The following is a 22,645-nucleotide window of genomic DNA, read 5'->3' on the forward strand; positions in this document are numbered from 1 at the left end:
TGTCTTTGTCCAGTTTTAGTATGAGGTAACACTGACCACGTGAAAGGACTTGAAGTTGCCTGGGCGTGAGGCTGGTGCAGGGCTGGCGTGCCCGAGGGCACCTGGAGCTGCTGAGACAGCTGCAGCCAGTGCTGAGGGAAGCGGGCAGATGCTCCCGTGACAAACACCACCTCGCACCTCCCACCCCTCAGGGCTCTCTCCCCTCTCCGCCTGGCCGCTGGGAGGCGCGTGCTATCTCCAGACACTGCTGGACAGTTGGCCCTGCGGCTATAAGGCCCCAGCAAACAGACCGACACACGAGTAAAGCCAAGCGGGGACCCTCGGGTCTGGTGTTGCATAAAGAGCTGTTTTATTTCTTAACTGGACAGAGCTTAAGTGCACACACGGGACAGGAGCCAAGAGCCTAACACTCGGGTTCAGAACATCAGGGGCTAATCGGTACATCGGGATGGCGGTCGCGGTGCAGGGGCCACACGAGCACGTATGTACAGGCCACGGGGGCTCGGGGGGCGGCCGGCCGCGGGGGGCCCGGGTCTGTCCTGGGGATGAAGGGGGGGGCCTCTGGGGTCCCCGCGCTGGGGGAGCTGACAGGGACCGGAGTGGCAGCCTCGTGCGCGCTGGAACTTCAGTGGCGTTCAGGGACCCTCCTTGGGTGTCTCGCCTCATCCGGCCCAGAGGCGCCGAGGCGGATCAGGACTGACGGGAGGTCGCTGCAGTCACCCTGCCGTGTGTGTGTGTGTGTGTGTGTGTGTGTGTGTGTGTGCGCGCGTGCACGCGCATTGTCAGAGAACAAAACGCTGGCTTCTTATGAACAGTCACTCAGAGCACTTGAAGCGGACGGTCTCTCAACACCCGCCTCTGGCCCCCAGCCCGGTCACCGGGGCCCAGACTCTCCCTCCCGGGGCTCCGCCCACGGCCGCCGAGGAAGGCGTGCCCCCTCCCTGGAGGGGCCACAGGGCCGCCCCCAAACTCACGGCAGCTGCAGCCCGAGCAGCCTCAAGCGCCAAAACAAAACTTGTCCGAGAGAGGTGGCTTCCGACATCGTTCCCTCCCCTCGGGGACACAGCTCAACCCCACACCTGACCTCCCAGCCTGCGCCCACCCCTGGGGACCCCCGGGGCCTCCAGACTGGCCCCCATGTCACAGACGGGATGGGGTCTCGGACCGCCTCTGCTGGCTCCCATGGCACCCGGCCCAGAAGAGCGGCTTTCCCGACCGACGCGCAGACAGAGTTCTCAGGCCCAGGCTGAGAGGAGGCGGTGACGGGCAGGGGACACCCTGACCGCCAAGCTCCCACCGGGACGGCAGGAGGCCAGGATGCAGTGGCCGTGGGGGCCCCCATGGCTGTGGGGGCCCCAGATGCAGGTGAGTGCCTCAGGCCCGCTCCGCGGGGCAGGGGCTCTGCAGGCTGGCTGGCCCCAGGCACCCTGCCCCAGACAGGACCTTGGACCCTGACGAGGCCGCGGCCTCAGGCTGGCTGACCTGAGGGGCTATGGCCCGGGCCCTGCGCCCCAGTCTCCCCGCAGGACAGCGGGGTGCTCAGGACTGACCCCTAGAACTCACCCTTGCATCCTCCCCTGCCCACGACCTCGGCTCAGTGATGGTTCCGGAGCAGCCGTCAGCCTGCTCTCTGCATGGCCTCCAGGGACCCCGGAGGGGCTCAGGCTCCCGGTTTCTGGACGGCGTTCGGTCCTAGTCTAGACCCTCAACCTCTGCCACCTGCTCTGGGCGCCGCGGAGTGGACGGGCCTTGTGCTATGGCTGCTCTGCCCTGAGCTGAAGAGGGGCTGGCCGTGTCTCTGGGAGGAGGAAGAGCTCCTCGAAGACCCTGGGCCGGTGGGTTCCCCGACCAGACCCTCAGCCTGGGCAACCCTGCGCGGTCCTGGGCGACCCTCGAGCACAGAGTCTGAAGAGGGGACGAGACGGGTATTGTCACAAGAGGCCAGAACCAGACCCGGAGACACCCTCGGACACACGAAAAGCCGCCTGGAAGACGGGTGACCCAGCGCTGGCACTGGCCACCCGCACCGGCCGACTGGAGTCTCCCCACCGGGACCCCTGAACACTCCTCTCCTGGTAAAAGAGGGGTCCACGGCTTCCTCCCCTTGGCAACCTGGGGCTCACCCCGCATCTTGCCCCTGCCCACGCTGCCCACAGCCCCTCGCTGCCCGGACCACTCGTAGACCCAGCCCCGCCCCCGGCCGGCCCGGACACCGGGCACCACCCTGACCCTCTCACCCCAGACTGGGCGCCTGGGCTCCCCCCGCCTGCTCCCAGGGGTGCGCGGCCAGTGTCCCCGACAGTCACGGCTCAGGGGCTGCCGTCCGGGTGAGACACGCGCCCTGCTGGAAGGGACGCACCTGCACTGCTCAGCCTTCAGGCGTCACACCCCCGACACACACGCGCACGCACACACACACGGGCCCGGGGCCAGGCCGGCCCTGCGTGCGTGCGGACCGGCCTCAGCTCCGGCCGGGGCCGTGCATCCCCGTGGCTCCCGGGGGGCCGCCCCGACCCGTCTGTCCCCAAGAGGCTTGGGAGGTGTGTGGGAACAAGGGCGCGGGTCCGTCTGAATCCTACAGGTCTACGTGAAGGCATTAGAAATAAATACTTATAAATAGAACACAGTCTGATCGTTGACGTCTGAGGGGACTGTCTCAACGTCACTAACTAGTGTGTGTTAATTATGAGTCTGTCTATGCTTAAAAAAATATGAGAACGGCGGCGACGCCCGCGACTCCTGCCCCCCGCCTTTCTGGCGCCTCCCAGCTCCTCCCACCCGGGGCGCCTCCTGCAGAAAGAACGACACGCGTGGCCTCTGCTGGCACAGGTCGTGTGGCAGGTCCCCGGCAGGGCGGGCGTCCCAGGAGGCGGGCGGGGCTGGGCGGCGCTGACAGATGGCGATGACGAAGACGGGAGGCGGGGCCGGGCTTGCGGGGGCTGGGCTCAGACCCGCATCTGGGCAGACCTCCTTCTGGACAGCTTGGACCTGCGGGCCGAGAGGAGCGGTGGTCAGGGGGCCATGGGCGCCCGCAGGCTGGTGTGAGGGGCATTGCAGGCACACCCCTGCCTCCCCAACCGCCCGGGAGACAGTACCGTCTGCCTCCTGCCCCTGGGACCCGGTGGGAGCAGCCCCCGCCCCCGCCCCGCCCCCACAGCCTCCTTTAAAGCATCGCCCGCTGGACCCAGCGGTCCCGACATAGAGGCCACCTCCCGCCGGCCGACTGCGGGCTCCGAGGCCTCGGGGACCCTCCGTGGGCCGCCGTACCGGATGGTCCCGGCCAGCAGGGGGTTGAAGGCGTACAGCCAGTCGTGCATGTCCTTGTCACTGCTGGCCTGCAGCAAGATGCCCCTGTGCTCCGTGCACACCGCGAACGTGTTGGGGGTCTGCAGAGGGAGCTGCTGTGAGGGCCAGGCCTCCTGCTCAGCCCGGGGCGGCCGTGGCTCCGCGGGGGTTGAGAAGGAGACCCGCGGGAGGGTCAGGGCCGTCCTGACCTCCCATCCAGACGCCTCTGCAGGCGGGACACCCTGCGCCTCTCGTCCCGTGGCCACGCCCCAGGTGGACTTGTCACTGTTCCGCATCCCCAAGGTCCCCTCCCTGGGCCCCTGGCTCAGCTGTGTGCTTGGGGCCGTTAATCCCGCCTCTTCTCTCAAGCCTGAGCCCTCGGCGGGGTGGGCGTTGGGGGTCAGGCTGAGCTCACACCCCCCACCTTGAGGAACCCCGGGCCCCAGCCGGGAGGACTCAGAGCTCCTCACACACAGGCCCAGGCTGCCGCCTGCTCGGAGAGGACCTGGGGGAAAGCCGGGGCAGGAGGCTGCCCTCCTGGGCCCAGTGCCCTGCTGGGCCTGCAGGGCTCCCGACACCCTCTGTGGGTGTCTCTGGAAGACGCACCGTGTCGTCAGCCATCTGGGGCATCCTTGGCACCAATGCTCGACCCACCCCTCACTGCTGGTCATCACCAGGACGGCGCGCCTCACGGGTGGGCAGAGGGACCCCGGAACGCGAGAGGCTGAGCCCGACACCCCCACCCGTGACATCCACTCACACTGCTTCGGCCGAGCGGTGAGGGGACGCGGCCCTCGAGGGGCTGGGCCCGGCTCCCGCCCTCCCCGCCAGCCCGCGGCTGTGGCGCACCTTGAGCATCGCCTGCTGGTCCTCGCTGTACTCCACCTGGGCGGTGGACAGGTTGAGCACGAAGCGCTCCACGGCGTCCTTGTCGGTGTTGTACATGTAGGCGTAGGGCCGCCGCACCACCACGAAGCGCTTGGCCCAGCCGGCCGTGTGCGGCTCCAGGAAGTGCAGGTAGCCCTTCTTGGAGACGATGGGGCTGCGGGCGGACGCGTCAAACCGCCTCTCCAAGGCCTCCCACCGGCAACACCCCCACTTCCGCAGCCTCCCACTGGGCACAGCCCCCCGAGCCCCTGCCACAGCCTCCCACCGCCCTGCCCGGTCCGCGGCCTCCCACCGGGCCCGCACGTCCAGGCTCTGGGCCACCGTCCTGTCCTCTATATCAGCTCCTTTTCCACCCCTGCCCTAGGTCTGGCTGGGGCTTGGTCTCCTGATTACAGCACAGAGCTGCCCCTGCCCCACATAGGGTGCAGTGCGGTCGGGTGGTGGGGTGGGGGGAGTCTGTTTGCCCCCAGCACTGCCCCAGGTCGGGGGGTGGTCTCCTGACTGCCTGCACTGCCCCAGGTTGGGGGGTGGTCTCCTGACTCCCTGCACTGCCCCAGGTCGGGGGGTGGTCTCCTGACCCCCTGCACCGCCTCAGGTCAGGGGGTGGTCTCCTGACCCCCAGCACTGCCCAGGTCAGGGCGGCTGCCGTCCCTGCAGAGGCAGAGCTGGGGTCCTCAGGAGCCGGCTGGGCAGAGCCCTCACACACCTGACACGGATTTCCTGGATGTCAGGCACCAGCAGGCGCTGGGGCTCCTTGTCGGCTTCCGCTGCCCGGGCAGGGGAGGGGAGCTTCTTGGCATCTACCTCGGGCAGGGTCTCAGGCTCCGGGCTGGCGGGCCGGGAGCAGGGCTGTGGGGTCCTGGGGAAGCAGAATGAAGCCACTGCAGCGCCAGGGGCACCTGGAGGGCCCGGGAACCTCGGCCAGGCTCCCTGGGGGCCAGCGTCACCCCCGGGACCGCCAGGGCACTCACCGGGGTCCACCTGCCGCCGGCTTCTTCAGGGACGCCCTGGCCCCCCACCCCCACCCCGAGAGAGCAGCTCCGCATCTCATCTCTAAAGTTGGGCCGAGGCTGACTCGGCTTCCTCAGGGACCATCTGCCTGGAGGGAGCGGGTGGTCCGCGGCCCGGCCAGAGGGGCCGACGTGCTGGCCGACACGGCCTGTCTCAGGATGGGGCCCAGAGGGCTTCACGCCTTTCTCAGTCAGAGAAAAAAGACCCCAAGGAGCTACAAGATCTGGGGGTCAGACGCGAGTGGTGGCAGCGGGGGCCCCACATCAGCAGAAGTCAGTGGACCCAAAGGCCCCGGGCCTCTGCTTTGCCACCGCTTCTCCCACTGTTCCATTTGCCACTGGGAAGGGCTTTCATTGAGCGTTTTGACCTGTTCCCAGCCTCATGGAAGAGCATATTTTAAATTTATGCTTTAGCAGAAAGTGGCCCGGGAAAGGCAGCGTGAGCCCTGCCCCGCTGCGTGGCCACCCCCAGACGCCGGCACCTCAAGCCGGCCTGCCCCCGCCATCCAGCCCCCGCCCCCGCCCCCCGCCGGCCGCGGTGCGCTCCTGCAGGCCGGCCAGCACCTACCTCAGGTCGGTGGCCCCATACCGGCCCTCGACCAGGGAGGGGCAGGTGGAGGAGGGAGTGAGCGTGGCGGCCCCCAGCGGGGACATGGACGGGTCCCGCAGCAGGGTGACCGACATCTCAGAGAGCTGCAGAGGAGATGGCGTTCTCTGAGCCAGCGCAGGGCCCCAGTGGGAGGGCACCTCCCACCCCAACGGCCGGACCCTCCTGCCTGCCCCACCCAGGGCTTCGGGCTCTGCCTCGGGGGAATGGGAGGACCCCTGGGCGAGGACCGGGGAGGGCACGTGTACCGTCAGCACGTGTAGCCCCACGGCCACGGCGAGAGAAGCTCTGGGCAGAGGGAGAGGCCAGCGAGAGGGCAGAGGGCAGGACCCCCGCAGGGCCGAGTGAGGGCGCAGGCAGGACCCCCCCGGAGGCTCCGTGCAGGGCAGCACAGGAGCTGGGGGGACAGGCCTGAGGCTGCCGGCCCCAGTGGGCTCCCGGGTGAGGACAGAAGCTAAGGAGGGGCTGGACTCGCCCAGGACAGGGGCAGTGGGGTGAGGCCAGGTCGGACGGCACTGCTACTGGAAACAGTGGGCAGAGGAGTGCACCTTGCTGTTGCCCTGTGCGGCCCTGACCTTCAGGCCCGAGCTCAGACGCATCCCTCTGGGCTGGTGGAGGGGTGTCCCTAGGAAAACCTGAGTTCCCTCTTGGAGCCGACAGTCCCGCGGGCGCCCCCGCCCCGTGCCCACCTTGCTCTCGCTGGCGCTGACGCAGACGTGGCTGTGGGTGTACTCTCTGTTGAAGGAGTGGGTGAGGAGCCGTAAGCACTGTGGGCAGAGAAAATGCCTGGTCAGGAGCCCCCAGGACCTGGCTTGGATGTGGATGCGAGCGACTAGCCGAGGGGCCAGGCACCCCAGGAGGAGGTGGGCAGCACCCCACCTCTCCCAGGGGGTAGGGCCATCTGAGGAAGCCTCCTGCGGCAGGCTGGTGCCTGGGCAAAGGAGGGGGTGGGGGCACACGAAGTGCAGGAGGTCTTCTCCGTGGCCCACCCAGCGGGAGAAAGGGCCAGCTTTGGGGAGGTGGTGAGCTCCACGTCAGTGTGAGTATTCAAGAGCGGGGGGCACCACTTGGAGGAGGAGGCTGTAAACAGTCCCTGAGTCCCAGTGTGGGTGGGGCGGGGTGGGGACGAGGTCAAGGTGACTCCAGGGCCCTGGGGCCCTCGGGCCCTCGTTCTCCCAGGTCCCCCGCCTGCAGGCTGGCCGGCCACCCACCTTGACAGCCAGCTCCCGCTGCCGCTCGCTGGGCGCCTCCAGGGATGCTGGCCGGCGGGCCTCAGCCGTGAGCGGGGAGGAGGCACTGGAGGAGCCGTGGGCCTCGGAGTCTTCACTGGAGGCGGGGGACAGCGTCTCGGGGCCGGGCCGCTGGGCCGCCTCCAGCTTCTCTCGCAGCAGCAGGTAGTGCCTGGTCTTCTCCACCTGTGCGGGGCGGGAGCACGGCCTCACTCTGTGCCCGCAGGGTGGGGCGGGCGCCGTGGAGCCCACAGACCTGCCTGCGCCCTAGTGCAAGCGGACGGACAAGCTCCGGGGGCGCAGCCTTGGGAAGGGCCCAGAACGTGGACGGACGCGGACCCGACGCCCTCTTTCCACCCACTGCTGCAGCCAGCGGCCAGTGCCCGCTGCTGGGCACGGGCTGTCCTGACCGGAGCCACCGAAGGGCTCGCGCCCCCCAGTTCTCTTCCCAACGTCTGTCTCGTCTCTGCTACACGCCCCCTAGTCTGCGGCTGGACCAAGTGCGCACGTCCCGCCCGAGCCGGGGCCGTCGTGAGGCTCTGAGCCCCGTGACAGGCGGGCCCGGCACTCACCTCCTGCAGGAGACTCAGCTTCTCCAGCTCCCACTGGTGGTCCAGGATGAGGCTGTCGCTACGCGGCCTCCAGCCCGCCAGGTTCTCCTCGCCGCGGACGTAGGCCACGGATGTGTCCAGCACCCGCCGGCGCCGCCGCTGCATGCCTGCATGGGCCGCGGACGTGGCGTACCCCGCGGGGGCTGTGCCGGCCCCCACCGTCCTCCAGCCCCCCAGGGCCTCTGGGTGAGGGGCTCCCCCAACGGCAGCGTAGCCGAGGTCACCCGAGTGTCCCCCGTGGAGCCCTCTCCCTGACCTCCATCAGCACCCCCCCAACCCCCGCCCAGAGGGCGCAGGGCAGACGCCTACCTGGGCTGCCCGCGTCAGCCACGTGGCACAGACTCAGCTCGTACACACCCGTCACGCGGTTGCTGTGGAGGGGGCTTTGTCACCCGCGTGACAATGGCCGGGCACCCGTTCACCATCACATGCACTCTGGGCACGAGTCCCACGGCCCGCACGCCAGGCAGTGGGGGCTGCGGTGTCAGGGTCCCCGTCCCAGACGCCCGCTGGGCCCCCTTTGTCTTGGGACCTTTGACTCTGCCTAGGGCACCCCACTAACCCACTCATGGAGGGGGGCCCACGGTCCCAAGGTGACCTCCTGGATGACAGGGTCACAGGGTCATGGCCATCCAGGACCCCATGCTCTTTCCTCCCAGCTGTGCCCCCCGGGGTGGCCACCCACAACACAGGGTGTGTGAGCATCACTGAAGGTGACCAGCAGGGACCCTGGGTGTCCCCGCTCCTGGGGCGGGATCCCTTCACTGCCTTCCTCCCCTCCTCCAGGAACGCAGAGAGCAGTAAGAGTGCGAGAGGACTCTGGGCCTGGGGTCTGACCCCCAGGTGCCGGGAGGCCTGGCTCAGCACATGCCCCTGGGGATGTGCCATCCAGGGTCCCTCTGTCCCCACCTCCCTGGGCCCAGTGTTCCCCCTGCCCAGCGACAGGGCCCCACGGCTGCTGGGGAGGAAGGTCACCCAGGACCACCCATGGGAGCCCCAGAGTGGACACACAGGCCTTCCTGCTACACCTGGCAGGTAGGCTCCAGCTCTCTCCCGCCCCCCAACACAACATCCGTGTCCCCACAAGTGCGCCAAGGCCTCTCCCGCTGGTCCAAGCGAGATGGGCCGGAGAGCGCTCCTGGCGGGCTCACCTCTCTGAGGCCCGCAGGCTCCCACTGCCGAACAGGTTGCGGATGGAGCGCGAGGCGGGCAGCTTGGCGTCGCGCGAGTAGAAGACCATGCAGAAGTCCTTGGTGACCACGGCCGGCTGCGTGCAGTTCTCCATCTGCGGGGTCAAGGGTTCAGTGCAGGCTCGCCCGGGCCGACCCAGCCCCCCGGCCTCAGCCCCAGACCCTCAGTGCAGGCTCGCCTGGGCCAACACAGCCCCCCGGCCCTCTCCTCCCGGGGCTCAGCTCAGGCTCGCCTGGGCCGATCCAGCCCCCGGCCTCAGCCCCAGACCCTCAGCGCAGGCTTGCCTGGGCCGACACAGCCCCCCGGCCCTCTCCTTCCAGGGCTCAGCGCAGACTCGCCAGTGCCGACCCAGCCCTCAGGCCTCTCCTCTCTGGGTTCGGGGCAGGCACGCCCGGGCTGACCCAGCCCCCTGGCCTCTCCTCCCGGGGGAGGCCCAAGAGCTGCACCACCCGCAGCCCCAGACCCTCCCCTCTCCCCCATCCCTGGGGCAGCCCCAACACAGGCAAGAGTCTCTGCCCCCACCCTGAACCAACTCCGGCTGGAGATGCTGGGTGTCCCTGCAGGACACCCCAACATCCCGGACACGGGCCTCAGCCTCCTCCCCGTGGAACCGGGGTGACACATGGCCCAAAATGTTTGTGAGGATCTGACTGGACCCTGTCTGTGCACCCACGGGCCAACCCTAAAGGCCACGGGAGGTCACTGCACGACGAGCGAGCCGCTGTCTCAAACAGCAGGTTCTCTTGTGTTCCCGAAACCCCAGGGTGACAACGGACAATGTGGACGTGTCCTGGGGTCTTGCTTCGGCGATGCCCTACCAGTGTTTGCTCAGCCTGAGCAAAGCTCACCCCACGGGGCGGTCACACTGGCCCCCACGTTACAGCCACAGTAACTAGACTCTGGGGTAGGGAGGCAGGGTGGCTGGGTACTTCTGTCTCCACCGCCCTGCCGGCTGCTGCACCCGTGAGAAATGCCCACACCCCCAGCTTCTCCTATGCTTCCAAGGGAGTCACAGCCAGAGACCCTTGCGATGGGGAAAAGAAGGCTTCTGTTCTTGTGCTGTCTGGAACACAGATGCAACGTCTGGTGGTGCTGCAGCCATCTTGCAACCCCAAGGACAAACCCACACACTAAAGATAGCGGAACTGACCAATGCTGAGCATTCCCACTAAAAGTACAGATTAAACTCAAGGACTCAAGAAGCCCTCTGGGAAGACAACAGGGTTGGCTGGGGTTGTGTGGGACTAACAAGCCCCCTTATTGTCCATTGTCCGGCAACTCGGGCTTGGGGGGGCAGGTGATTTGGGGGGAGGCCCTGGGCACAGGTTTCTTGCCTCGATATAAGCAGAGAGGGTCATGTAAATCTTCTCTCGGTAAGGGGTGACCCGGTTCAGCAGGAGGGAGTTGTGCATGGAGCTGTCCCACGCAGCCTCAAACTGGTAAAAGGTTCTAGAAGGAAGCAGAGGTGAGGTAGAAAGATGATGGAGTGTGGTGTGCTCTCAGTGGTGACGGGGACATGCAGACGGACACACGGAGACAGACGGACGTGTGGGCCACCTGCAGGGCGAGCCGCTGGGGCCGGGGTCCAGGGAGGACAGACCCCTCCTTACTCAGGACGGGGCCACCGGACGCCCCACCAGAGGGGGTCCTGGAGCGCTCTGAGCGCCACCCTGGGGGATGGGAGGTTTCAGCCCAGGGTTCTGGAGCCGAGGCGGGAATGGGAGGGTGGAGGGGAGAGAAGCTGTGATCACAGGAGAGGCGAGGGACCCCCTGAGCCTGAGTAAGGAGGTGCGCGGCCTCTCCCTGGACCCGATGGGAGCCTGCCGGGCCTATAGAGCTCTCTGCAGCATCTCCTCCCCAACTGATCGCCCTGGGGGATGATGCTGGGGGTGGAAACCGGGGCGGCCCCCTGAAGACAGCACAGCCCCTGCCGCTGCGGCCGGGCCCCACAGAGCAGGCGGCGGGTGCTTCTTTCTGTCCCCAGTGTCTAAGTCAGAAAGTAACGACCAGAGCAAAAGTTCACCAGAGTGAGCGGCCAGGAGCCCACGCCACGGGCGGCTCGGGGCAGCCTCAGGGGCCAGACCAGTGGTGGCCTCCACTCCTGGCCGGCTTTCTTGTTACCCAACAGCTTCTGTTCTCAATTGTCCTAAACCCCTGCCTCAGTCCCGGCCTAAGAGTCGAGGACCATCACTCATGAGCTGGGAATTTGCCTCAAGCCCTAGCGTGGCCGCTCTGCGGGCCCTGGCAGCCCAGCTTCTCCGGTTTCCACCCCGCATCCCCACGAAGACACGGCAGAGAACAGGTCAGCACAAGCAGGGCGCCGCACACGCCCCCGCACGGCCAGCCCCACCCGGGGTGTGGACGGCAGGGCAGCGACGCTCCAAAGGGGTCGCCCCTTCTCCGCGGCGCAGTCCGGGGGCACAGGAGAAGCAGCGGGACAGGGCAGGGCCAGCACCGGGCACGTCACGAGGCAGACCCACAGGGAGGAGGTGAGGACAGTGGGGGGACCGGAGGGCGGACGGGGAGCGGGAGGGGAGACTGAAAACTGGAGAGGGCGGGCCAGCGGGCGCGGAAGAGAAAAGAGCTGTACCTAGTGTCACTTCCAAACGAAACGCTAAAGGCGGAGGCAGCCAGGACACACGTACACACACAGAAGAGACCACATGTCAGAACGAGCACCGTCACCCGGCCGGATACAAGCTGACTGACACGGAGCAGGCGGGCGCCGCACCACGCTGCCCATGGAGCTGCTGACCGCCATGCCCGGGGCCAGACACTACCCGGGGGGGGGCCCCACTGAGTCCACAGGGTGGGGGGGCCCACACTGAGCACATGAGGGTGGGGGTCCACTCTGAACCCCCGGGGCATGGGGGGTCCACTCTGAGCACACGAGGGTCGGGGGTCCACTCTAAGCCCCTGGAGGGTGGGGGGGCCCACTCTGAGCCCCTGGAGTGGGGGGCCCACTCTGAGCCCCCAGCCTGGGCACTGGAGACACCCCCCTTCCCCGTGTCCTTGGGTTCGTCCCCAGCAGGACCAGCTGGGCATACCTGGAGCTGCCACCCAGACCCAGAGAGATGCCCTCTGTCCCCAGGGCCCCCAGTTGCCCCAGCTCTGAGGGGCCAGGCCCATGGGCAGAGCCAGAGGCCCACTGCAGCCCAGCTCGGAGCGATGCCACTTCACAGCATGTGACCTTGGGCTGTCAGCAGACACACCACGCCCTGCTTCCTGGTTGGACGGTGGTGGTCACTGTCCTGCCAGCTAAGTGAGCCGGTGTGGAGTGGAGGACAGCGCCTGCGCGCGTAGGTCAGGACTAGTCCTCGCCTCAGATGCTCCCACTGGCCCAGCACCTGGCTCAGTGCTGCCCCGTCGGCCTGCCTCAAATTTTGCTGAAGGACATGGAGGGCTTCCTTCCCTTGGCAAGGGCCCAGCCCACCCCAGCAAGGCGGGGCAGCGCCACCTGCCCGTGTGGGACTCGGGCAGTCACACAGGGGCCCCGAGCTTGCTGGACAGGGTGTGGGAGGCACTGACTCGTGCCCCCTCAATGACATGGCAAGGAGCTCAGACCCAGCGGGCTCAGAGGGAGCCACGGTATACCCAAGCGGCGACTGGGAGGCAGGACCCCTCCCTCCCCGCCCCGGCCCCGGCCCCCATACCCAAGCAGGCGTCAGGTCACCCGGGAACTGCTGCCCCACCCCCCACAGCGCTGCTCCCTCTGTCTAAGCAACACTCAGCCAGACCCCGGTGCCACTAAGGGGGGCGGGTGGCCCAGACATGGGGCCTCTGGAGCCACAGCATCCACTTTACTGAGAACTGGTCAGGAATGCAGATTCCAGGGCCCTCACACCACGGAGGCAGAGATGCCGAGCAGGGCCGCCTTGAGGGCAGACAGTCAGCACTTCACGGTCAGCTCGCCCGTCATCCTGAGGACCCTCTGCACCCAGGCATCCTGGGGAAACTCTGAGCCACAGCAGGGCCAGCCCAGCCGCTCCCCTGGCGAGGCCTCGGGGCCTAGTCTGCCCTGCCAGCCACGCGCCACACTCCGGACCCTGCTTGAAAAGGGGCGGGCGCCCAGGCTGCACCCACAGCAGAGCCCCTGGCCATGCGGAGAATCCGCATCCGCACAGCCCTGCAGCCCTCACACTCCTCCATCCACGTCCAGGAGGCTCGGCTGACTTCCTGACCCCAAGTGAGCCCTCCAGGCGGGAAGGAAGTCCTGGATGAGGGGCCTGGAGACAGGACACCCCAGGTTCAATTCTGGGACAGACAGTGTGAAGCTCAAACAAGCAAGGGCCCACGTGGGGAACGCTGGACGCAGAAGTTTTGTTGGGACTCCGCTGGCGGTCTGGTGGTTAAGACTCTGAGCTTCACTGCAGGGACACCGGTTTGACCCTGGTCAGGGAACTAAGACCCCACATGCCATGTTGTAGGGCCGAAATATAAAAATGATTAAAAATAACAAGTTTAAAAAAAACTGTTGACAACGAAAATGTCATGTGTTGCAAAACATCCTCTCCGCCTCGTTTTCTGTTCAATCAGCGTGACTTTGTGGCCAGGCAGGGGTCCTGCCAGACAGGGTTCCATTCTCCTGGGTCTGTGTCACGGGAGCCCCTTAGTCCTGCCTCGCACCCTCTCAGCATATTCAAAAGCAGAGACGTTACTTCGCCAACAAACGTCTGTACGGTCAAAGCTATGGTTTTTCAGCTCATGTATGGATGTGAGAGTTGGACCATAAAGAAAGCTGAGAACTAAAGAATTGATGCTTTTGAACTGTGGTGTTGGAGAAGACTCTTGATCTCCTTGGACTGCAAGGAGATCAAACCAGTTCATCCTAAAGGAAATCAGTCTTGAATATTCATTGGAAGGACTGATGCGGAAGCTAGAGCTCCAGCAACACTTTGGCCATCTCACGCGAAGAACTGATTCATTTGAAAAGACCCTGATGCTGGGAAAGATTGAAGGTGGGAGGAGAAGGGGACAACAGAGGATGAGATGGTTGGATGGCGTCACTGAGTTGATGGACATGAGTTTGAGCAAACTCCGGGAGTTGGTGATGGACGGGAAGGCCTGGTGTGCTGAGGTCCATGAAGTCGCAAAGAGTCGGACACGACTGAGCGACAGAACCAAACCGAACTGAACTGCACCCTCTTGGGGCTGGAGGCCCTGAGGTGCTCAGAGGCCCAGGGGCTGCCCGGGGGGAGGTAGGAGAACCTCAGGGCTCCCAGCACGACTCCCTGGGCACTCTGAGTATGACCACCACCCCTGCTGCGATGGCCTGACAGGGCTCATTCAGACAACTTCTGACAAGCGTCACAGCCATGGGCGCCCATGGGCAGGCCCAGTGGGCAGCCTGGTGCGAGATTCTGCTGAGAATCTGCACATGAAGCCCCTCCCTCGAGGTGTCAACCAGAAACGCCTTAGGCTCTGGGAAGTACGTTTCTTGAAAGAGTCACCTTTAGAAGTGGCCTAGGAACTCAGGGAAGGTGATCTGAGCCCCCTGAATTGCAGCCAGGGCAGCCCTCCTGTCCAGTGGGGACCATGATCACAGAGTGCAGCCACGCGGCTAAGAGCAGGGGAACGGCCTTGAACCTCAGAGACGCAGCTCTGTATCTGGATGTGACTTTTGCACAGCCGAGCGGCGTCTCCTGCCACGCAGAGTGAGCACTCTGACCAGAGGGACGGAGGGAAGGGAGGATCGAGGGGTGAGGGGACAAATGAGCTCCTCAGCAGGCTCTGAGCTTCCTGGAGACAGACTCCCCCTGTTTAGTCTTTAATCCCTTTTGAACAATTGCAGAACGTGGCTCACGTGTGACGAATGAACGAATGAATGAGTGGGGTCGTGTCCCGTGTGACGGGTGAATGAATGAATGAGGGGGGGTCGTGTCCCGTCGATGGTGCAGCAAACAGGACAGAGAGGAGACTCTGCAAGTTCCCGACCCGGGCCTGTCCCGGGAGGCTGGGGCAGCAGCCCTCGGGGCACCTGAGCCACCTGTCTGGAGAAATCCGACCCTGTGCCTGCTGGGAGGGGTGAGGGTCACCGTGGACCACCCTCGTCCCCAGCCTCAACACCACCCTACTTTAGAGGGTCTCGTGGCCCGTTTCTGCCCCGGGCACTGGGAGCCCTGGGGCAGGAGAGTGACCCCGGGTAAGACGCACGGACGGGGTGGAAGGTAGAAGGTCTGACCCGCTCTTCGTGGGTCAGGCTGGGTCACCAGCTCTCCTCCTTACTCCCTACCGTGAGAGTGAGAGCGTTTTAATAACTAGGCTCTTTGCTGAGGAAGTTTGTGCTTTAGGAATATTTCAAATTAAATGCTAAGACTCTAGGGAGTCCTTTGGACTGCAAGGAGATCAAACCAGTCCATCCTAAAGGAAATAAACCCTGAATAGTCATTGGAAGGACTGACGCTGACACTGAAGCGCCAATACGTTGGCCACCTGATGCGAAGAGCTGACTCACTGAAAAGACCCTGACGCTGGGAAAGACTGAGGGCAGGAGGAGAAGGGGACGACAGAGGATGAGAAGGTGGGATGGCATCACTGACTCCACGGACAGGAGTTTGAGCAAGCTCCAGAAGCTGGTGGAGGACAAGGAAGCCTGGTGTGCTGCAGCCCATGGGGTCGCAAACAGCTGGACACAACTGAGCGACTGACCAGCAAGGCAGCAGTAAAAATAACCACACGCATTAACACAGCTCCGCGTGCAGGCCCTCCTTAGAGCTTGTCTGATTCGTCGCATCTAGTCTCACACGCTGGGGCAGCCCTCACAGAGTCCCCGGCCTACGGGCCAGACCGCAGGCTCCAGAAGGCCCTGCCACGCCTGCACATTCACACAGCCAGCCCGGCCAGCTTGCAGCCCCAGGCCCCACCCAACCCCAGACATCCGGGACAGGACCCTCTGCTCATCCCCAGAACCTCCCACCACAGCAGCTTCCCGCTGCGTGAGGCAGGCCCTAGCCCAAGGCTCGGGGCTCTGACCCCTCGCCCCTCCCAGCTCTCTGGGCCTCCTCTTGCAGGCCAAGGCCACTGGGGGCCCACGAGCCCAGGTCTGCAGCTGGGGGCTGGGGTGAGGTCCTTCTGCAGCCTGGGGGCTGGTGCTAAGGCCCTGCTGAGTAGGAGCCCCCCACCCCCACGGCCGTCTCCTCCTGGCCACGGGGAATGTTTCTATTTCATGAGGTACCTTCAGGGGGTGTCCTGGACCACGCCTCTATCACACCGGGCTGACTGTGGACACGCAAACTGGAACAAAACGCCCACACCCCTGTGTGATCGTACTGATGGACTCATCAGGGAAACAGCCCTGAAGTCGGGTCCCCTCCGGGGATGAACCCCAGAGCTCTTTTGAGAACAGGCAGACTGCAGGCTGCAGCCGCCACGGAGGGCCCAGTTTGCTTCCAGGACCAGCTGGCAGGCTGCCACCTCCAGGAAGCCCTCCAGATTGCCCAAGAGGAGCAGGTCCCTGCTCTCTGGGCCCCGCGGGGATGTGACCTTCCTCTAGTGCAGCTTCACCGCAGGTCTTCCTTGACAGAGTCCCCGCCACAGCCAGCCACCTGTCCCCAGGGAGGGCCTGATCCTGCCCTGGGTGTGCATGCCCTGGGGACACGCTGACAGGAACCACAGCCTGCTGACCACCCCTTGGGGCCTCAGCTAGAGCTGCCCGGGGCACAGAGTGACCATCCATCCCAGGACCTCGCGCCAGACCTGACCTCAGCAGGTTGGCTGGTGCCCTGCCCTCTGCTCTGGGCACCCCCCCGAGAAGGGGCAGGCACTGCCCCACGCCCCACGCCCCTTTGAGGACCAGGCGTCCTCACTGGGGGCCTTCCGCTGCCCCCCTCCTCTTCCAGAACAGAGACCCCAGGGCACCGAGCTCTGGCCACAGTCCACAGGGCCCAGAAGAGATCGCGGCCTCAGGGACAGGGTCCATAACACGGACTGAAGTCCGTCCGCCGCGGGGCCTCCAGGACCCTGCCCCCGGCCGCCAAGCCCAGAACCCCGGTGGGGAGGATCTCCGTGGCTGGCCCAGGAGCCCGTGACTCGGGGGCTGGTCCTGGGACGAGGCGAGTCCGGAGCCGGGCCCTTCGCCCGTCACCACCCACCCGTTTCCTGAAGGGCGTGTAGTGGCTACACCAGGAGCCTGGCTCGGTGAGGGGCTGCGCCCGGGGCGGTGGGGCAGAGTGGGGAGGGCTGGGCCGGGCCGTGCCTGTCCGCCCCCGGCCTGCGCCCACTACGCACCCCCTTTGCTCTCTCACTGTGTGGGGAGGGGGCCGGCCAGCCTGCATGCGGGCGCCTGCTCCTGCTGGGGCGAGGCGGGGCACGGGCAAGGCTCTGGGTGGGGGGAGCGGGGAGGCCAGCCAGCGTCTACAAGGGCAGAAACTACCGAAGCAGCCAAGGTCAAGAGTGGAGGGCGGGGGGCTCAGCCACGGGGGGGAGGGTGATGGGAGGAAGCGGTGTGACGGGGAGAGGAAAAAGGAAATAAAACGGGAGGAGAAGACGGCAGAGACAGACGAGGAGGTGAGCGAGTGTGGAGGGCCCGCAAGCTGGAATGAGATCTCGGGGCTGTGGAGTGGGGGCAGGCTGAAAGAAACCAGGGGCACGGATGGTACCTAGGCATGTCCGAATCAAGAAACTGCCTGCAAAACACAAACAATCAGAGGTTAGTGGGGCCGGGGGCCGGGGGGGCAGAAGCAGCGGAGCAGGCGGGGGGCAGAGCGGAGGAGCGTCCGCGGCAGGCGGGGGGCCGTCGGAGCCAGGGGGCCACACAGCCTGGGGACCCTGAGTGGGGGTCGGGGGACGGGGGCTGTGGCAAAGCGGGTGGGCAGCCGAGGCACAGGGCCCAAGGCTGGCCTGGGTCTCCAGGCGGGGAGAGCGCCTGACCTGTCACCCGCGGAGCTCTGAGGGCGTCAGCCGGGGTCTAGAGGACAGGAGGGCCCTTGTGGGGGGCTGCTGCGAGGCAAGCAAGCCTCCGCATGCCGCCCGCCTGGGGCCACCTGCTGAGGGGGTCCCCGAGACTCTTCCCAGGGCGGGGCTCGGGTCAGGGCCGTGCTGGGGTCAGACAGCAGGAGGAGGGGAAGTCAAGCAGGGCCAAAGCAGCTGCGGGCAGGGACTCTGGTCCGGGGGCTTCCTGGAGCCCCCAGGGGCCCAGACCTCCGGCACCTGAGTTGGCCTCTCGTCCCGCGGTCCCCAGGGCACAGGCCTGGCCTCCTGACTTCCAGGAGCAGGGCGAACCTTTTCAGCCAAAGCCCCACTGACCCGAGATCCAGCCCCCTAAGCTCCCCAGAACGTGCCCCACAGCCACTGTGCCGGCCGGAGGACGAAAGCCCAGAAATACGGTCCCAGAGGCGCCCACACCCTCCTCCTCTCTGGTCCACGCGCCTTCCAGCCCAAGAATGGAGGCGTTGCCAGGACAAAGGGAGGGCTAGAGGCTGGGGGCGCTGAGGTCACTTTCCAGGTCCCCAGAGGCACTCGGCGTGCCAGAGCCCTCCCTGGTGACACGGGTCCCCGCAGCCCCACCCCCGGGTCCCGGTCTCAGAGGCCCGGGTCCCCGCAGGCAGCCCACGCAGAGGGCGCCAGGCCCTCTGCTGTGTCCCCAGGTTGTGTCCTCACGGCAACGGGCCTGCCGCACGAGCCGCACCCCCGTTCCCGTAAGCCCAGCCTGCCTGTCATGGTGCCCCCACCCTGAGAGAACACCCCCCAGCATCCTCATCCAACCCTCCCTCCTCTGGACACGAGTGCAGACTGCGTTTCCTCTGGAAGGTTCCGGGGCAGGACTGGAGCAGAGCCATGCCTGCCCCTGTGGGTTGCTTCCCGCTCTCCGGGGAGTCTGCGAGGAAGCCCAGCTCTGTCTGGACCAAGACCCTTTATTCTTATGGATCCAGCTCCCCTGGCAAAGGGGGCCCCACCCACTCCAGCGCACCCAGCGCTCAAGACACTTGGTACGAACGCGGCACAGGAGCCCGTGGAGATGCCCGCAGCTGGAGCTCGGGGTCAGCTCTCGGCTTCTGCCTCTTAGGCCAGGTCGAGCCTTCAGAACTTGGGAGCCCCCTCCCCATGTCCCCACGCCCCCAGAAAGCAGCATCTCAGACAGAGCCAAGCCTACCAACGTCCCCCCAGGAGGGCGGCTCTGGCAGGGAGCTGTCTGCCCCAGCCTGGCCCCCAGAGGCCTCTCCCCCAAAACCCCCAAGCCCGGCAAACCCAGTGAGGAGGAGTGTGTGCCAAGCCATGCTGTTGGGCACACCCCCACCCCGGGATGCCAGACCACTGGCCAGCTTGACCCTGAGCTGCTCCAGGACCCTGGGCCGCAGGGAGGACGCCTGCTAAAGGGGACATGTGCCCGCAGCAGCGTGGCCGGGAAGTCCAGCCCGCTCACCCGCCCCATGCTGCCTCCCGGCCGCAAGAGTCCTGAGGACCCAGCTCCTCCGCCAGCAACGCCTGCGTGCCCCTCCATCAGGTGACCAAGCGACAGCTCACCAGGGGCCCCTCCCTGCACCACCTCCTGGAGGGCCAGGAAGAAGGGCCTGGAGAGCTCACGGCCCAGCGCAGCCAGGCAGGCCAGGTGGGGGGCTGAGAACACACTCCGGGCCCTCCTCCAGAGAGCACCAACCCCGAGCAGACTCACCGGTCATCCTGGGCTGGGCAGATGTATCCAGACGAGAGGATGCTGAGCGACAAGATATTAGGGTCGATCAGAGACTCGTCCGTTTCCGGGGTGTTTCGGATGCGACCTGCGGGAAGCGGGGCGGGCTGCACATCACTTCCCAGGAGGGCAGGCGGACACCAGGTCCCCGCTGTCCACCTCTTCCTGGGCGGGAGCTTCCAGCTACAAGGCTGTGCCACAGGGCTCCCCACACAGCCACAGGGGCACCCCGCTAAAGGCAACACCAAGAGGGGCAGGGAGGCCCACGCAGGGTCTGCAGCTGGAATCAAGACTGATGGGAGAAATACCCACAATCTCAGAGATGCAGGTGACACCACCCTAGTGGCAGAAACTGAAGAGGAACTAAAGAGCCTCTTGATGAGGGTGGAAGAGAGTGAAGAAGCTGGCTTGAAACTCAGCATTCAAAAAACTCAAGATCACAGCAACTGGTTCCATCACTTCATGGCAAATAGATGGAGAAAAAGTGGAAACTGCAGATTTATTTTCCTGGGCTCCAAAACCACTGTGGATGGTGACTGCAGCCACGAAATTAAAAGATCCTTGCTCCTTGGAAGAAAAGTTATGACAAACCTGGACACCGTATTAAAAAGCAGAGACATCACTTTGCTGACAAAGGTCTGTATGGTCAAAGCTATGGTTTTCCCAGTAGTCATGTAAGGATGTGAGAGCTGAACCATGAAGAAGGCTGAGCACCAAGGAATCTATGCTTCTGAACTCTCGTGCTGGACAAGACTCTTGAGAGTCCCTTTGACAGCAAGGAGAACAAACCAGTCGATCCTAGAGGAAATCAGTCCTGAATATTCATCGGAAGGACTGATACCGAAGCTGAAACTCCAGTACTTTGGCCACCTGATGTGAAGAGCCGACTCTTTGGAAAAGACCCTGATACTGGGAAAGATTGAGGGCGGGAGAAGAAGGGGACCACAGAGGATGAGATGGTTGGATGGCACCACCGTCTCGATGGACATGAGTGTGAGTCAACTCCGGGAGTTGGTGAATGGACAGGGAAGCCTGGCGTGCTGCAGTCCATGGAGTTGCAGTCAGACGTGGTTCGGTGACTGAACAGCACCACACGCAGGGTCTGCAGCTGCCCAAGGTGCTGCCTGTCAGGGGGCGTCCTCCCGCAGCCTAAGTTCTGAGCTTCTTGGTTTCTCAGCTATAAGTAACTCTTGCAATATCTCCCCACCCCAGTTGATAGGTTCCAATCACCCAGCCTGGGACCCACAGGCCCTCCTACTCATTGGAAGAGGACATCTTGGCAAGATGAGATGGAAAAGATGTTTCCTCTCTTTTTATACTTAAAAAAAAAAATGAAGAGAAACACTATCAGTCAAAAATGTCTCCTTGCAAAGGCTGTTTCCAGCAAAGCCTTCTAAGACGCCTGCACTTGTGGTGGAGGCAAGGGGGTGACTCTGTCTATAAAAGTCACCAGAACTGCCAAGAGTCAGGACTCCCGCCTGGCGCCTCCATTTCCCATTTCTCGCCCCTGAGTGCATGTGCTTAGTCAGACAGGCGTGTCTGACTCTTTGCAACCCCATGGGCTCCTCTGTCCATGGGATTCTCCGGGCAAGCATACTTGAGCGGGTTGCCGTGCCCTCCTCCAGGGGATCTTCTTACTCTTATAGTAATGGTTAATTTGATCACTCTGCCTCCTCGAGGAATAAACAAGTAATACTGAGTTTTCTTTCTTAAGTCAGAAAGGAATCACTGGGCCTCTCCCCCAGACCACATCTGCAACAGGGGTGTGTGCTCGTTCTGCTGCTCTTCTGATTGGTGTGGAAAGAAGATGCGGAACAGCTAAAATGAAACGTTTGTCCTGGGGCCCCCTGAACCCCGCGGTCTGCGATCCTGACCTAGTGACGCAGGACGACGGGCCCCCATCACATTCTTGCTACTACATCCTCAGAGCCACTCCCCAGACCCAGGGACAGTGCCCTTGGGCTGATACCCAGGGCCACAGCAACACCCGGGGCGAGGCCTGGGAGGTCCCTCAGCTCCAGGGCCGTGGGGTGGGGAGGTGGCTTCATGCTGAGGACGGACGGCGGTCCATCCTGGGAGGGATGGCGGTCCCTGTCTTTGAACGGAAACTGGGAAGACAGATTCTTTGCAAAGAGTCAGCAAAGGGAACATTTCCAAGACAGAAGAGTTCATGGGAGAAAGCATCTAAGCCCCTGGCACTGTGAGCTGAATTGGGTCCCCTCAGAGATGTGCTGTGGTCCTGACCCCCAGAACTTCAGAACGTGACCGCACGTGCAAACAGGCTCTTGGCAGACGTAAGCAGTTGAGACGCTGTCATGCTGGACTGGGTGGGCCCTCATCTAAGTATCCAGGCCCCGTGAAGACAGAGGATTGGGGTGACGCGTCCACAAGGGGTCCCCACAAACCACCAGAAGCTGGGGGGAGGAAGGACCTCCCCTGGGGCTTCAAGGAAGCATGGCCGAGCTGCTGACACCCTCATCATAGGACTTATCCACAACGTGATGGGATCAACTTCTGTGGTTTCAAGCCATCTGGAGTTCGGGACTTCCTCACGACAGCCCTAGCAAGCTAGCACGGTGATTAAACAGAAGTCTGGAATCACCACCTGAGTCCCTGCGCCTCTCTTCAGGTGAGGGGCTGAGGCACCCAGGTTAAGTGAGTCAGCCAAAACCGCACAGCAACAGGAGTGGAGCTGGGTCTGGGGCTGAGTGCGGCCTGTGTTGCCGCCACACACCTAGCCCTCACTCACCCACCACCAGCTCCCGCACTTCCTTCCAGCGGATGTGGCTGCCCGTCTCGTGCAGCAGGGTCACGGTGATCCGTCTCTGGATGCCCTGCCGGGTACCAGGGAAGAGAACACGGTCAGTCGCCGGTAGGCCGGGCGGGGCGGGGGTGAGTTGGGGGGCGGGGCGGGGTGGGGCCAGGGGCTGGGGGCGGGGCTCGGGGCAGGGGTGGGATGGGGGCTCGGGGCGGGCGGGGCAGCGAGGTCTCCGCACCTGGTGGAGCAGGAAGGTCCCCATGCACGGCATCCCGCCACGGTGATCCACAACTGCGGGGATGTAGCTGGGAAAGAGGTGGCAGGTCTGAGGGCGTGCCCGGCCCCGCCCCGCGCGCGCAGCACAGACGGCCGGCCCCCGCGGCAGAGCAGAGGGCAGGGGAACCACCCGCTGCCCTAGGCCCCTCCTCCTCGCACATCC

The 22,645-nt window shown here is 64.8% G+C and overlaps 1 protein-coding gene across 1 annotated transcript in view; it reads right to left on the bottom strand.

Annotated features, from left to right (window-relative positions):
• Positions 1–333: 333 nt before the first annotated feature.
• KIF1A (kinesin family member 1A) overlaps positions 334–22,645 on the bottom strand; it is an 87,063-nt gene continuing 64,751 nt past the window's right edge. Inside the window, exons 35-49 of the mRNA XM_070368641.1 lie at positions 22,445–22,511; positions 22,198–22,282; positions 19,431–19,536; positions 17,419–17,445; positions 10,156–10,270; positions 8,782–8,915; positions 7,940–8,001; positions 7,592–7,737; positions 7,002–7,205; positions 6,480–6,557; positions 5,752–5,876; positions 4,880–5,032; positions 4,135–4,327; positions 3,268–3,386; positions 334–2,988 (exon numbers count right to left, since the gene is read on the bottom strand). Coding sequence (XP_070224742.1) covers positions 2,946–2,988; positions 3,268–3,386; positions 4,135–4,327; positions 4,880–5,032; positions 5,752–5,876; positions 6,480–6,557; positions 7,002–7,205; positions 7,592–7,737; positions 7,940–8,001; positions 8,782–8,915; positions 10,156–10,270; positions 17,419–17,445; positions 19,431–19,536; positions 22,198–22,282; positions 22,445–22,511 — 1,657 coding nt within the window. The 3' untranslated portion in view covers positions 334–2,945. The remainder of the gene's footprint in view (positions 2,989–3,267; positions 3,387–4,134; positions 4,328–4,879; positions 5,033–5,751; positions 5,877–6,479; positions 6,558–7,001; positions 7,206–7,591; positions 7,738–7,939; positions 8,002–8,781; positions 8,916–10,155; positions 10,271–17,418; positions 17,446–19,430; positions 19,537–22,197; positions 22,283–22,444; positions 22,512–22,645) is intronic.

This window comes from Bos mutus, chromosome 3 (assembly GCF_027580195.1).
Source record: "Bos mutus isolate GX-2022 chromosome 3, NWIPB_WYAK_1.1, whole genome shotgun sequence".
NCBI classification, from domain to species: Eukaryota; Metazoa; Chordata; class Mammalia; order Artiodactyla; family Bovidae; genus Bos; species Bos mutus.